At 38.2% G+C, this 13,859-nt stretch overlaps 1 protein-coding gene across 1 annotated transcript in view; it reads right to left on the bottom strand.

Annotated features, from left to right (window-relative positions):
• The window catches only part of MACO1 (macoilin 1), a 57,515-nt gene that overhangs the window by 34,639 nt on the left and 9,017 nt on the right, over window positions 1-13,859 (bottom strand). The window contains exons 2-4 of the mRNA XM_028511680.2: window positions 5,864-6,005; window positions 4,335-4,461; window positions 450-573 (exon numbers count right to left, since the gene is read on the bottom strand). Coding sequence (XP_028367481.1) covers window positions 450-573; window positions 4,335-4,461; window positions 5,864-6,005 — 393 coding nt within the window. The remainder of the gene's footprint in view (window positions 1-449; window positions 574-4,334; window positions 4,462-5,863; window positions 6,006-13,859) is intronic.

Raw genomic sequence — 13,859 nt, 5'->3', positions numbered from 1 at the left:
TTGAGTAACTCAGCTGAGTAATTCAGTTGGTTAGAGCATCATCCAGATACATCAAGGTTCCAGACTGATCCCCGGTCAGGACACATACAAGAATGAACAAATGAATGCATAAATAAGTGGAACAAGAAATCAGTGTTTCTCTCTAACTCTCAAATCAATTAAAAAAAACACATTACATATATCACTTAATTTCATCTTCCCACGACCCCATGAGACAGGTCCCCAATATACAGGTTAGAGAACTAAGGCTTAGAGATAGTGACATGCCCAAGGCAACAAAGCTGTTGGGGGACAGCTGCTGGGATTAAAAAATGTATCTGCCTAGATAGAGGGCTCATGCTCTTCTGGGTTCATGTAAAATCTCTAAGGAAAAAATTTACAATTGAACTTACCATTTACATTAAAAACACTGAACTGAATTAAAGATTAAGAATATATGTAATACTCACCAGTGAGCAGCAAATGGACGACAAAGGTCTACATGAAAATTTTTAAGGTCTTTAAATCTAATTGCTGCTTCAATATAAACAAAGAGTATCCAGAGGGACACAGTGGGCAAACACACTCCCCTTTCTGTGGGAAAGCAGCAGAGAGACAAACATCAATGATACATTAACAGAACAGATGGGTTGTTTGAAAGACTAGTTCAACTACAGTAAGTTCCATTAAGACTTTTAAACCAATTAAGAAGCAATTTAATCCAAACTGAAAGTTTTTATATAACAAAAGATACTGTGGAATCATAGGCAGAAATAAAAGACAAACATTCTGGCAGAAAATATTTACAATATATGTAAAACAAAGAAGTTACAGCACTAGCATACAAAGAGCTCCAATGAATCAATGGAAGGGCAATAAATGCAAGTAAAAAAGAAAACACACAGAAGGCTTTAAACATGAAAAGATGCTCAACTTCATTACTGATTAGAAGACACAAGTCCCATCTTAAAAAGTAGTTTCCATTTTTTTAACCTATCAGCTAAGCAAAAATTTAAAAGATGTAATAGTATAGGGAGGGTCTGAGCAAAATTCATTCTCATACTTGGCAATAATATAAATTGAGACATACTTTTTAGAAGGCAATCTGTCAGTATAATTAGGTTTAAAATACTTATACCTTTGACCTAGAAATTCCAATTCCAGAAATTTACCCTCCAGAAATATAAAAGAGCCATGGGATAAATGTATAAGAATATGCACTGTATTATTATTTGTTAAAGTAAAAACACAGAATTTATTTAAATGTCTATCAATAGGGAACTGTTTAATTTTGGTAAATCTATATAATAACACATAATGCAGCTTTCAAAAGAATAAAAAATTGTATGAATATGAAGTGACACATAAAAAAATCAATTATTAGTCCTGGCTGGTGTGGCTCGCTGGACTGAGTGCTGGCCTTCGAGCTGAAAGATCGCTGGCTCAGTTCCGGGTCACGGCACATGCCTGGGCTGTGCGCCGGGTCCCTGGGTGGGGGCGTGCAAGAGGCACAATCCATGTATCTCTTTGCACACTGCTGTTTCTCTCCCTCTTTCTCCCTCCCTTCCCCTCTCTCTAAAAGTAAGCAAGCAAATAAATAATTAAGTAAGAATGAGTTACAGTGCAAAGAAATGGTTTTGACATTTAAGTACTGTTCAAAATTTATTTTCTTAACTACAAGCTCATGTTTCTTTTGTAATTAAAAACAATTTCCAAGGGAGAAAAAAAGCAACTTGCAACAGAATAAATAAAATGCAAATAATGGAACATTGTTCAATATCTGCAGACTAGGTCCGTATTTGTCAGGATGTGACTAACAATGGGGTATGTTACAAAGATGGACTACACAGGCATGAGGTCCAGTAACTGTGGAAAGAGCTCCTCTGAGACTATATAAGGCAAGTAGTTATGAAGGAAGAGAATAGGAGGGAAAAAATTAGTCACCTGAAGGGCCAAAGGGCTTTTTGCTAAGGATCTTTGGGATGAAACAAACAAAAAACATCATAGAATTTTGGAATTAGAAAAAAGATAATTTAGTCCAACTTCCTTATTTTACTGAAGAGTAAAGTAAGACCCAGAATTTACACAAATTGCGTCCAAGTTTACAGAGATAATACAGTTTGCTTCTAATGGGCATAACCTTAAGTCCCTTTGGACCTAGTCTGTGAAGAAGGAACACACCCCAGGCTCTGTGAAGGTAGCTAATGGACTGAATCATTCTTGCAGATTTAATACACACATGCACCAAGTTATTTTTACAATGTAAGAAGACAAATAGCAACCTTTAGGATAATGCATTTTCAAATTCATTTCAAAATGCCTCTTAAAAATTAATTGCTAAAGTCATCACAAACATAATAAGCACATTACAGAAAAAAATAGAAAAATTTAGACAAAATACCTATATTTCTTAACCTATCAAATAACATAATAAAACTATGTTGAAAAATATTTTTTAACAAGTGTGATAGTCATGCACACACAGTTTTATATCCTATTTTTTCCCTCTTAACAACAAGGAAAGAAGTTTATAATATAGTATTATCTTCTTTTGTGGCAATACATAATTTCATCAACCATTCCTAATATTCTTAAAAAAGAATTTAAAAATTTTAACAACTGGAAGAGAAATTAATCCCAAGTTGTATAAACTGCACTATCTGTCAGGCCCAATAAGAACACAGTCTGTTTTGTTTGTCTGCCTGAGCACGAATCACTCCTAATTAAAACATACTTCACAGCTTAGCTATTCCAACATACATTTCTGAGCCTAAGGCTAAAGAGACACAAGTATCATTTATGATCTTAGCTTCATTGCTGCCCTGTGAGTCACCCACTGAACTCGTTCCCAATAGGTTCTATTAATAGTTATGTGCGTATTTTCTTTTCCTCAACTACTGAGACATTATTAAAGTAACTCAGGGAATGGGAATAGTTCATCAGAGTCACAGCTCATCTGAGCTGGATGGCTCCCTTAAACATTATCTAGATTACTCTACTTTCATATGACAAAGAAATTGAGACCTAGAGAAAATGACAACTGTAAATGGCAACTCACTTGAAACTGAGGCCCAAGACAAAGAAATACAAGTAAAAACTGGTGTGCAGAAAAATCACTTGAGTTAAAGGAAAGCAGACTAAGAAGCCATCATGCTAGCTCATAAATCAATCCTCTAGGAAAGAGTGGTAAAGATGGAGATGAAGAAAACTGTGCTCTTAGTAGATACTTTAAATAACAGCTGGATTGTGTCTTCTACATGGGTCAACATCATCCTCTTAGCACCTTTGAGGAGAGGATGAATGTTGCTCCAAAGAGCTTTTATTAGTTGGTGCTCCGTAAGTGGTCAAAATCCTACAGGTTGCAACTGGGCCTAAGAATCAAGTTTCATGCAGTTCTGCAGGCAAGTTAAATGATCTGGGAGCCAATCCTCACATCCTCATGTATCCCACATTCAGGCTTTCACAGTGGAGGGAGCTGTCAAAACATCTTATCCCATCTTAGTTTGAAAGAACAGTATAGCTTTAAGAAGAAGGGAGGCGACTATGTAACTCCATTCAAGTCAGAACATACTGAAACTGTAAATTTTGGCTAAGAGAACCACTAAGAACTAGGGAGACCAAAATGGTGAAGTGCTTACAATAACACACGACGAAAAGCTGATGAAACCAGAGGTGTCGTGCCTACAGAAAGGAAGACTTGAGAGGATATGGCGGTGTCTCTAACTCTAAAGTAATGTTAATGTGGATGGAGGTTATACTCCTTCTGTGGGTCCAATGTTTGGCCTTGAGGGGATGGCCTGTAGGCTCCCTGAAAGTTTAAGGAAAAGTTTTGTACATTCCCATATATTTTTTTCTGGGAAAAACCTGTCTACATCTTCTAAGAGATCAGTGAGCCCCAAAATAGTCAAGACCTACTGGGTCAAAAGTGTAAAAAAAAGTCACAAGAAAATTCTGGCTCAGTATGAGAAAGAAGTTCCTATTATAGCTGCTCCAAAACGACAGTAATGAGTTCCTTGTCACTATAGGTTTTCAATCAGAGATTAAACACCATGTGCAAGGGATGCTGTGGGGATTCTTGTACCAAATAAGGTGTCAACTAATTAAACTTGAAAAAAAAATGATGAGACAGTAACAATCAAGATACCAAATCATAAAGGCTTAAACTCTTGAATCAATAATGAGAAAAAGATAAAATATATTTGAAAGACACAATTTATTATAATCTAATAGGAAAAGACAATTTTAAATTGCCCGCATTAAACTCAACTCTAAATAATTTATTCAAAGATTAATTACCACATTTAAAGAGTCTGAATCTAAGATTTCTGTCCATCTGGGAAACCAGTGAGACTTACCTGTGTGCCACACGTACTGAACCCACACATACGTGCTAGCAGCAAAAAAAAGCCACTGTATGGGGATGAACAGCAGACATATTATATTTGATGTGAACGCTACACAAACAAAAAACACTGAGAAGGCCTAAAGGGAAAAACAAAACAAAAAACACATCTTAGAACTTGTTATTTTCAAACAGAGAATAAAAGCATATCAGACAAAAATCTCTAAAACTTCCATGAAATAACTACAGAGAAAATTATAACAGGAAATTTTAAACATTTAAAATCAACCATATAAAAAACAGTGGTTAATTTAACACTAAAGAGTAATCCTATTTATAGCCTCAAAACATGAAGCATAACTGGACTGGAACAAACTGAAGTCGGTTCACAGTTAAGGTCGCCTGGACTCCACAGGAGGGTTATGTGAAGACTGGAATTTTAACACAGAAAAGGCTCCTCTCCTCACAATACATTCCTGAAAAGCCTCGTGCTTAAAGGGCAGGCTTCTGGAGTACAGATGAACCATACTAATAATAATAATTATGATGTTAGTATTTTAATAATGCAGCCTGCCTCTGGATGTACCTCTACCTATTACCAATGGGACAGGAGCTCAAAACTGTCTCTTTGAGGCATGGGTTTGTTCTGACCAAAGCACCAGGCCCAGGCAGAAGGAATAGAGGTCTAAGATGTGGCTAAGTAACACAACGGAACCACAAGGTCAGTAGTTCTGAAAACACATGGTCTTGGGATCCCTCAGGGTCTCTGGGATCTTTTCAGCAAGTCTTCCAGGTCAAAACTATTTTCATAATAACACTAAGATGTTATCTGCCTTTTCCACACTCATTCACTCAGGAGCATGGTGGTGTTTTCCAGAAGCTACGTGATAGGTGATATTACAATCGACTGAGTTCAGAGGCAGATATGAAAATCCAGCTGTCTTCCATTAAGCCAGACATTATATAAACTTGCAAAACTATAGTCAATCACCCAATTTTTTGTTTTGGAAAATAAATTTATTTCTCATTTAAAAATTTAATTTGTATTAACAGAATGATTTTGTTGTTTTTAAGTGAATGAATAAATATTCAAATTTTTGTTTTAATGTCTAATATAGTAAATATGGATAGATACAACTCACATAAATAAAAGCTCCTTGAAGTGAGTACTCAATCATTTTTAAAACGTAAACAGGTTCTGAGACCAGAAAGTCTGGGAAGCCACTCACTCACACAGTGAAAGGGGCTCCAGAAATACTTCAGAGTAGAACTGGGCAATTCTTCCTCTGCTACTCTGTCCCCTCCCTAAGGCCTCCTTCCCTCCCCTTCTCCGCACCACAGTGACAGAGGAGGAGGGAGGGATCAGGATTTGATCAATGGGTTTAGACAAAACAGCCTGAGAGGCCAGTGTCAGTCCACAGACCCAATTTAGCTCAATAGTCACCTAAGTGTAACTGATAAAATCTACTTTAAACAGTTTCATTATCATTTGTTGAAGATTTCCTTAGAAGGGTTATTAAGTTCATGAGTTAATAAACATACCAGTCCCTGGTATCTGAAGGAATCATAGACACTTCTGATGAAAAGCCAAAACGGCCACAGGTATTCAAATCTGAACTCCAGGACAAAGTCCGCCAGAAGGACAAGTGCCCACACCACCAGAAATTTCAGGTATAAAAAGGTACTGCAAAACAGAAAAATAAAGAATTAATTTCAGGTCACCTGTGAAGAACTAGAAAGAGAAAAAAAACCACATTGTTTTGCTTAAAAGAGACAAAAAGTATCTTCATATGCCACAAAAACAAGGGAGATAAAGGACAAAAGGAGACACTGCCCAGGCCCGTCTAAATTTCAAAAGCTCTGGGGTTCATTCTGGGACCCACATCTATCAAAGTGAGATGGTGACCAAATATACTTAGTTCCATTTAAGATAGAAAAAATTAAATCTCGCCACTATTTTAAAATGTGCCAAGTCTCTGACTTTGAAATACTGCAACACTGTCAAAATTACAGTGCTCAAGCTGCTCTTCATTAGAAGAAAATGCCACCGTGGAAAGGCTTGCGGTTTGTTGTCTCCCTGCCCTCCACACCTGTCCGAAGTCTCTGACGTTCTTCATGTGCATCCCACATGCCTGGAGAATCCTGTTTCCCTCCACCCCCTCTTCTCCTCTTGCCTCTCTATGTCGTTTTCATCCGCATTAACCAAATTAAAAACAAATGACTTCCCAAAATAGCCAGAAACCAACTTAGGGAGCAGATGCCAACGCTAAGCGCTGAGGGCACAAAAAGTATCCATTAAAGAAAAAACCCCTGAAGCATCCCAGCCTTGTTCGATAGACGCGCACTCCCGCTTCCCTCTGGACTTACGGTAAATAGAAACACACTTTGCCAAACCAGTCAGAACATACATCTAACCGCTACACAACTCAAAACAAGGGAATGGATTTTAAAAAATATTTTTTATGTAATCTAAAAGTCCATTCTTCTAGTTCATTATCTGTATAATAGACAATAGAAGTCTTCAGCTTCTACCTATGAATAAGCCCCTAAATTCCATGTCCTTAACCCTGTTGATTCTGGAGCAAGTTAAATTCAGGTTTTTTAAAGGTTTCTAAAATAGATGGATTGGAAATAAAATTCACTTTCACTCGGGCTAGAGCCTTGCATGGTGTTTTGCAATACAAATATTCCAATAATGATGTAATTAAATTAATTGTATATATACAGCAACAACAAATCACAACTTTTAGTAAATAATTTTGAAATAAGGTACAAAAAGACTTATACCTGGGTGGGGGGAGGAAACAACAAAAACAGGATCCAACATTGAGGACCCTTTCTGTGCCCTCTGAAGCCACATGGGAAAAGATGTCAAGGGCAGACACATCCGGCCCTCAATGATACAGTATCATAATGACACACACAATTTGCAGCTAGGGTCAATTTCCAATACTAATTCTTGGTAGAACTTTTGGAGCTTGATAATAAGTTTCAATTAAGAGGTTTACTGAAGAATAGAGGAAACTAAGGCAAACCAGGAGAACACAGACTGGAATCCTAAATCCTGCCTTTTAGTTTCATTTCACTAGAGTCACATTAGCCAGATAAAGAGAGGACCCTCATTCTCACTCATTAAATCCCATCACTAGCCCAGTGGACAGCGAGGCAGATTTTATTGGAAGGAACTGAATCACACAGGTGTTGGGAACTGCCCTGCCTGGTTTCAAAAACTAACCCCTTGTGCCTAAGGCTGAGTAAAAAGACTTTGGGACCCTAAGCCTATAAGGAGACAAAGTTTATCTCCCTGGAGGGGCGCCATACTGCCCCCTTTTACTTCACCCTGCTTGGCCCTGAGCGGATGACTAGTTAGCCAATGACGGGTAAGATTCCTCAAGGGAGGAACAACCTAAGACAGGCATGGTCACGAAGGGGGCTCTCAGGGAAGGACTTGGGGGGCTACAGAAAAAGGGGGTGATGGACCCTTGCCCCTCGGCTTTGACATAGCCTGAGTCCTCATTCTGTCTTTGAAAAGTCCCCTAAACTCTTGGCTGCCATACTTCCTCTACTGACTCAAGCCTGAAACAATGACAGAGGGCAGTGCAGCCCTGTGTTGGAAGGGGCAGGTTCCCTGGATTAATCAGGCCTAAGAAAGAATGCACAAAATCCTGTGAAACCTGCTTTGCTAAGAATATCCTCAGTTTTCTGATAAGGGTCCAAGCAGGAAATGAGTTTGTTTCCCAAAGCTTTATAGCTCTTTAGCCAGCTAACCGAACTCAAAATAAGCCCTCATAGTTCTTGGTATGTTATCTATTGTTTGATCCTTACTGCCTGACAATGATAGATGAGCTTTACCTGTATTCCCATGCAAACTAAACCCAATAAAAGCCCACTGAGGAAAAGGCTCCTGGCCCTTCTCCTTTGAGAGATCGGCTACCTTTCCTCCCCAAGCAGATTATGTCTTGGTAGACTTATTCTCATCCATGGTGGCCGGGGGAAGCTCTGAGGGTGGAGCCCCCACCCCTCACAGGCATTCAAGAGCACAAATAAAGTTTGCAATTAGATTGCCAAGCTGCTTGGCTTTAAAACTAAAAGAATTTTTCCTTGTTTCTAGAATTATTTCTAGGTTTTAAAGAATAAATAATAGTTCCTCATCCACGTTTCTAAGGCATTTAAGAAATGGCATTTACTTCTCTAAGGAATCCTTTTTTCCATGGGGCCGCCTCTGGAATGTAGCTGGACCTCACGTCTCGAGTCAGACCATCCCGCAGATGGAGAAGGTAGAGTGCTACCAACCGTTCTGTGCCCCGAATGCTCCCAAGGCACAGCTGGATCCCAGCCTAACCGGCAACATTCCATATCACTGTGTAGACAGTACTATCCACAGAACGGCAGTCTCTACTCAATCATTTCAATCTAGGCCAATACAAAAAAGATCACCTTCGCTACAGCAACTCCTCTTTTTCTTTTCCTTCTTAAAAAAAAAGTTGTATTGATTTATTTTTTATTTATTTATTTTTTTTACAGAGAGAGGAAGCAGGAGAAAGAGAGAGGAAAAAAATTGATTTGTTGTTCCACTTATTATGCATTCATTGGTTGATTCTTGGATGTGCCCTGATGGGGGTATTGAACCTGTACCCTTCCCCTATCGGGATGACGCTCTAACCAACTGAACCACCCTGCCAGGGTGTGACTACTCTTTTTCAATTCTGTAACTTCAAGGGGGTTCCCTTTTACCTATTTCATACCATTTCAAACTACTACTCTAATACCTCTGATGTTCCTTGATACCCAGTTCTTACTGAGTCACAGTTTAGAAGCACAGATATCTAAGGAAACATGATTTTTCGCAAATATGTGCCACACTGTTGGCTTTCCTCAGGCCCTTTAGGTAGGTCTGCATCCCAAAATCAAGAGGCAATCTAACAAAGACAATTTTACTCTAGGATGAATCTTGAAGAATTCTATTAATTCTGTATTATAGGGTTTCAAAAAGCTTTATGACAGTCACCTGACTCAATATTCTCTTAGCCCTCTTTATCAGTCAATTATTTCTGTTATCCTTCTATAGGTTAATGTGTAAAAGTTAAAAGACAAGTAACCTAAAATAACTGCTTATCACTGTAGAAACCCTGATTCCTTTCTTCAAATATACTGAAGGTCATATGATTTTGTGAAATCCAAAGAGACGACATCCTAAAAGGGGGAAAAAGTAGATGGGTTTTTAAGCCATTATAGCATTCCAAAATGTTTCTTTTAAACCAGGGGGAAAATATGATTAAATATAAAATATTTTATACATACAGTTCATAATATGACAGGCTAACTTGATGTTACTTTAATTCTCTGATCCAAATAAATTTACTAAGAACTATAAAACTTCAGACAAAGCCTTAACAGCCTAACTGCAACAAAAAGATATTCTGCATAATGATATAGGAAACAAGGGCAGACTGGTAATGTCTTCTGATGGTCTTACGAGCCTCTATTCTAGGTTCCAGTGAAACAGAGAAGAGACATGTGCAATTAACAGGCTTCATGGTGGTGACTCTTTCAAAGTGCATATTAACTATAAGTTTCCTCCCTCCCCCATTCTATTCCTACCTTTGCCATTTACAACCATTTTTTTTTACCTGAATCTACATGGCAGTACCCTCCATCTATGGATTAATGATCTATGAATAATGAAAAGTAGTATTAAATATTCTTCTTTTTCCAAGTAAAGTGCACTTTCCTCTCTAGTATCTCTAGCTGCTTGTCACTTAGATCATTTTGTGGAGTCCACATAATTATCATGAGGCGGCCATCAATCCTTAGTACCTGACCTTTCCTCTAGGCAGACTAATGATCGTTTAGTTCACTTGGTCCTCACCACAGAAACAACTCTGTGGAATATTCCACTGGCTGTGCTAGAGGCCATCTATCTCAATCCCTAGCTTTTCTGTCATCTCTGTAATAGTAACAGAGAATCGCTTCAATACTTGCACCAAACTGCTTTGTCTTCTCTGTTATCAAATATTTCTCCCTATTGGCTCTGGCTGGTGCAGCTCAGTTGGTTGGAACGCTGTGCTGGAACCAAAAGGTTGGGTGCTCGATTCCTGATCAGGGCACATACCTAGGTTGTGGGTCTAAGCCCCAATCCGGGTGTGTACAGAAGACAACCAATCAATGTTTCTCTCTCACACTGATGTTTCTCTCTCCCTTCCTCTCTCTCTAAAAGCAATAAAAAAAATGTCCTCAGGTCAGGATAAAAAAATTAAAAAGAAATATTGCTCCCTATTGGATATTGCCTCTAGAATATTCATCCAGCCTCTTATCCAATTGGTATTACTTCTGAAGTCTTATTATGTGTGATTATAGTCGTGCTGCACAAAGTGTGGTCCACGGACCAGCAGCATCAGCATCATGTATAAGCTTTTTAGAAAAGCGGTATTTTAGGGCCCACACCAAGCTTGTTTAATCTAAGCCTGTATTTGAGTCAGACTCCCTAGGCCATTTGTGCATACATTAAAACTTGAGAAGTACTGGTGTGCAGTATAAACTTTTCATTGTCATGGAGTTTCCACTAAATTCCAAAATGCCTCAGAAAGAAAACAACGATCTACTCAGATAATCGGTACTGATCTCCAAACTGGTAGGTGTACCTCCCTCAACTGGGAATATTTAAATTGTCTAGGGTTAATTCTTCCATTTTTCTACATTTCTTTCTGAGGCACAGACAAAATCCCTACCTAAGTACAATTTAAACTACAGGAGGTACAGTTCCATTACTACTCATCCTTTAGCACACAGCATAAACATCACGTGCTCAGCAAAGCACTCCCTGACCCAAAGTAAAGACCGTTACCCTACTACATGCTTACCTAGCACGCTGTGCCACAAGAATAGTCAAATTTCTTGTTAAATAACATTCTGTGTGATTAAGTGTTTAATGTAAGGTCCTGCCCACTTTGTTCCCTGCCTTGTCCTCAGTGCCCAGCACGGGACCTTGCATACTGCGGACGTTGGACAAATGACCTGCAGTGCACAGGAGTGTTCAGGGCCACAGTAGGGCTTTTATCAAAGCACACTTACACGGAAGGGAGAGGGAATGCACAGGTGAGTGGGAAGGTGCCTAACAAAGCAACATCAACAAAGATAACAAATGCAGCTTCCGCCTGAAGGGTTACCAAGCACATGCTCCCAATCTGTTCTGACTATTCTTTACGGAGAAACGACTCCCATCAGCCTTGTTCTGGATGCCAAACTATCGCTCCATCTGGCCCACCTGCCACTGGCTCTGACTACAGCAGGGGTTCTCAGAGTGTCTTCTGGTAAGCCCGACATTAAAGAAATCGGGAAAAATGTAAAACCACATCACTCTTCTCATGGATTAATTATTGTTATTTTTATAAGAACTACTAATTGCTTTATGTTTTTCCTGTCTTAATTTCTAATACCGTAAAATGGTGGAGCACAGAAGGTTGTGCGTGAGCCTCAAGATAAAACGGACTAAAACCAGTGCTGCATTCTGCAAGCACATCCTTGTGTAAACCCAGAAAGGGGCAGCCTGGGAGGACCTAAGCTATTCCCTCTTTCTCTTCTCCATTCTAAGCCCCCAGCAGATTGCACAGAGAACCTTTCCACAGTCTGTTACACACACACACACACACACACACATGCACAAACTCAGACTGAAACATACACAGCTGCTGCAGTGACAAATCTAACAGTGTGAAATATGCCCAGTTTAAAAGGGAAAACTAAACCTGAAACTTTTTAAAAACAAAAAAGAAACCTAGAATGAAAATCACTAAGAAAAGTTCTAAGAATTGTGTGGTACAGAACAGTGGAACCTTGGTTTTTGAATTTAATTCATTCCCCCAAACTGTTCAAGAAGCGATTTGCTCGAAAACTGAATCTCCTGTCACCTGAGAGACACATGGCCGATCACACAGCTATCAGCAAGAAAGTGTTGTCAGGTAGAGAATGGAGACCTAAAACTTTGTTAGAAAACCGAAACTTTTTTTGGTGAACACTTGGTCAAGAACCGAATTGTTCAAGAACCGAGAGGCTCAGGAAACCAAGGTTTGACTGTACTTTTATAAGAGATGACATAGACTACAGGAATATCAAGGACAGGTGGTGTAACATAATTCAAGCGGGGAATTTAGAATTTTAAAATTTCTGCTTCAAAAACACTTTCAACAGTGTGAATTCTATAGGGTTGAGGTGGAGAGGGGTTAAGAAGCATATCAGGAAGAAACAACCCATAGTACGTAAAAAAACTGTTAATGCTGAATGAACATTAGAAATTCATTTCACAAGCGAAATAAGTATTACGCTTCACATCTTTAATACCTAACCATCATGCCTTCATTCATATCACACTTACAATTTTTTCAAATGCTTTCATATTAATTGTCTCATTTTATCCTTGCAAGTATGAAATAGGCAGGGCAGTCATTACCATTTTATAGGAAAGAAACCTGAGTAACAGAACACTGACAGGCTGAAGGGCACTACTGAAAGAACACAGAAATGGGATTTAGGAGACCACAGAGAACCAAGTGAATTCTACATAAAACTCTATGTTGCTGGGAAAGAAAAATTGGAGGTAAATAAATGGACAAGAGATTAAATGGGGATAAATGCAAAGAAACTTTTATGTAAAAAAGAATCCCATTTTTGCGATAAAGAAATACATGCTTGCTTATATAGAAAAAAAAGAAACTATAATTACAAATTATATAACAGTGATCACCCCAAAGCAGGAGTACTAAGGTCTTTTACGTTACAGTTATACATGTCATATTTTTTTTAATAACAAGCATGTGTTACTTTTAACTCTTCATTTTGAAGTAATTTTAGACTTAGAGAAAAGCTGCGTAAATCGTATAAAGAATTCCCTTATATATTTCACCCAGATTTTATAAATGATAAAACTATTTTATCAAGTTTCTCTTCTTATTCTGTCCCTATATATATATTATATATATATATATATACACATATTAGTTTATTTCTAAACTATTTAAAAATAGTTGTAGACAAAATGGCTCTTTACTCCTAAATTTCATGAAAACAAGGACAGTCTCTTATAACCACAGCACAATTACCCACTGCAACAGCACTGGGTTGGCCAAAAAGTTTGTTTGGTTCTTCTGTAAGACGGCTCCAATAGCAGCGTTTAGCGGCCTTTAACGTCATTCGAAACAGTTCTGTTAGACTGTAATGTGACAGCTGTCATAATCAGTGTCCATTAAAAAAACCTTACCAAAACTGATGAATTTTTGGATAGCTGTTTTCATATTGAAGGAGGAAGAAAATAAGCAACATTTTTGGCATATTATGCTTTATTATTTCAAGAAAGGTAAAAACACAACTGAACATTAGAAGATTTGTGCAGTGTATGGAGAAGGTGTTATGATTCATCAAATGTGTCAAAAGAGATTTGTGAAGTTTTGTGCTGGAGATTTCTCACGGGACAATGCTTCAACAGGTAGACCAGTTGAAGTTGATAGCGTTCAAATCAAGACATTAATTGAGATCAACATTATAC

The sequence above is a fragment of the Phyllostomus discolor genome, chromosome 5, assembly GCF_004126475.2.
Source record: "Phyllostomus discolor isolate MPI-MPIP mPhyDis1 chromosome 5, mPhyDis1.pri.v3, whole genome shotgun sequence".
Classification (NCBI taxonomy): Eukaryota; Metazoa; Chordata; class Mammalia; order Chiroptera; family Phyllostomidae; genus Phyllostomus; species Phyllostomus discolor.
This window is presented reverse-complemented; position numbering and strand designations above follow the sequence as displayed.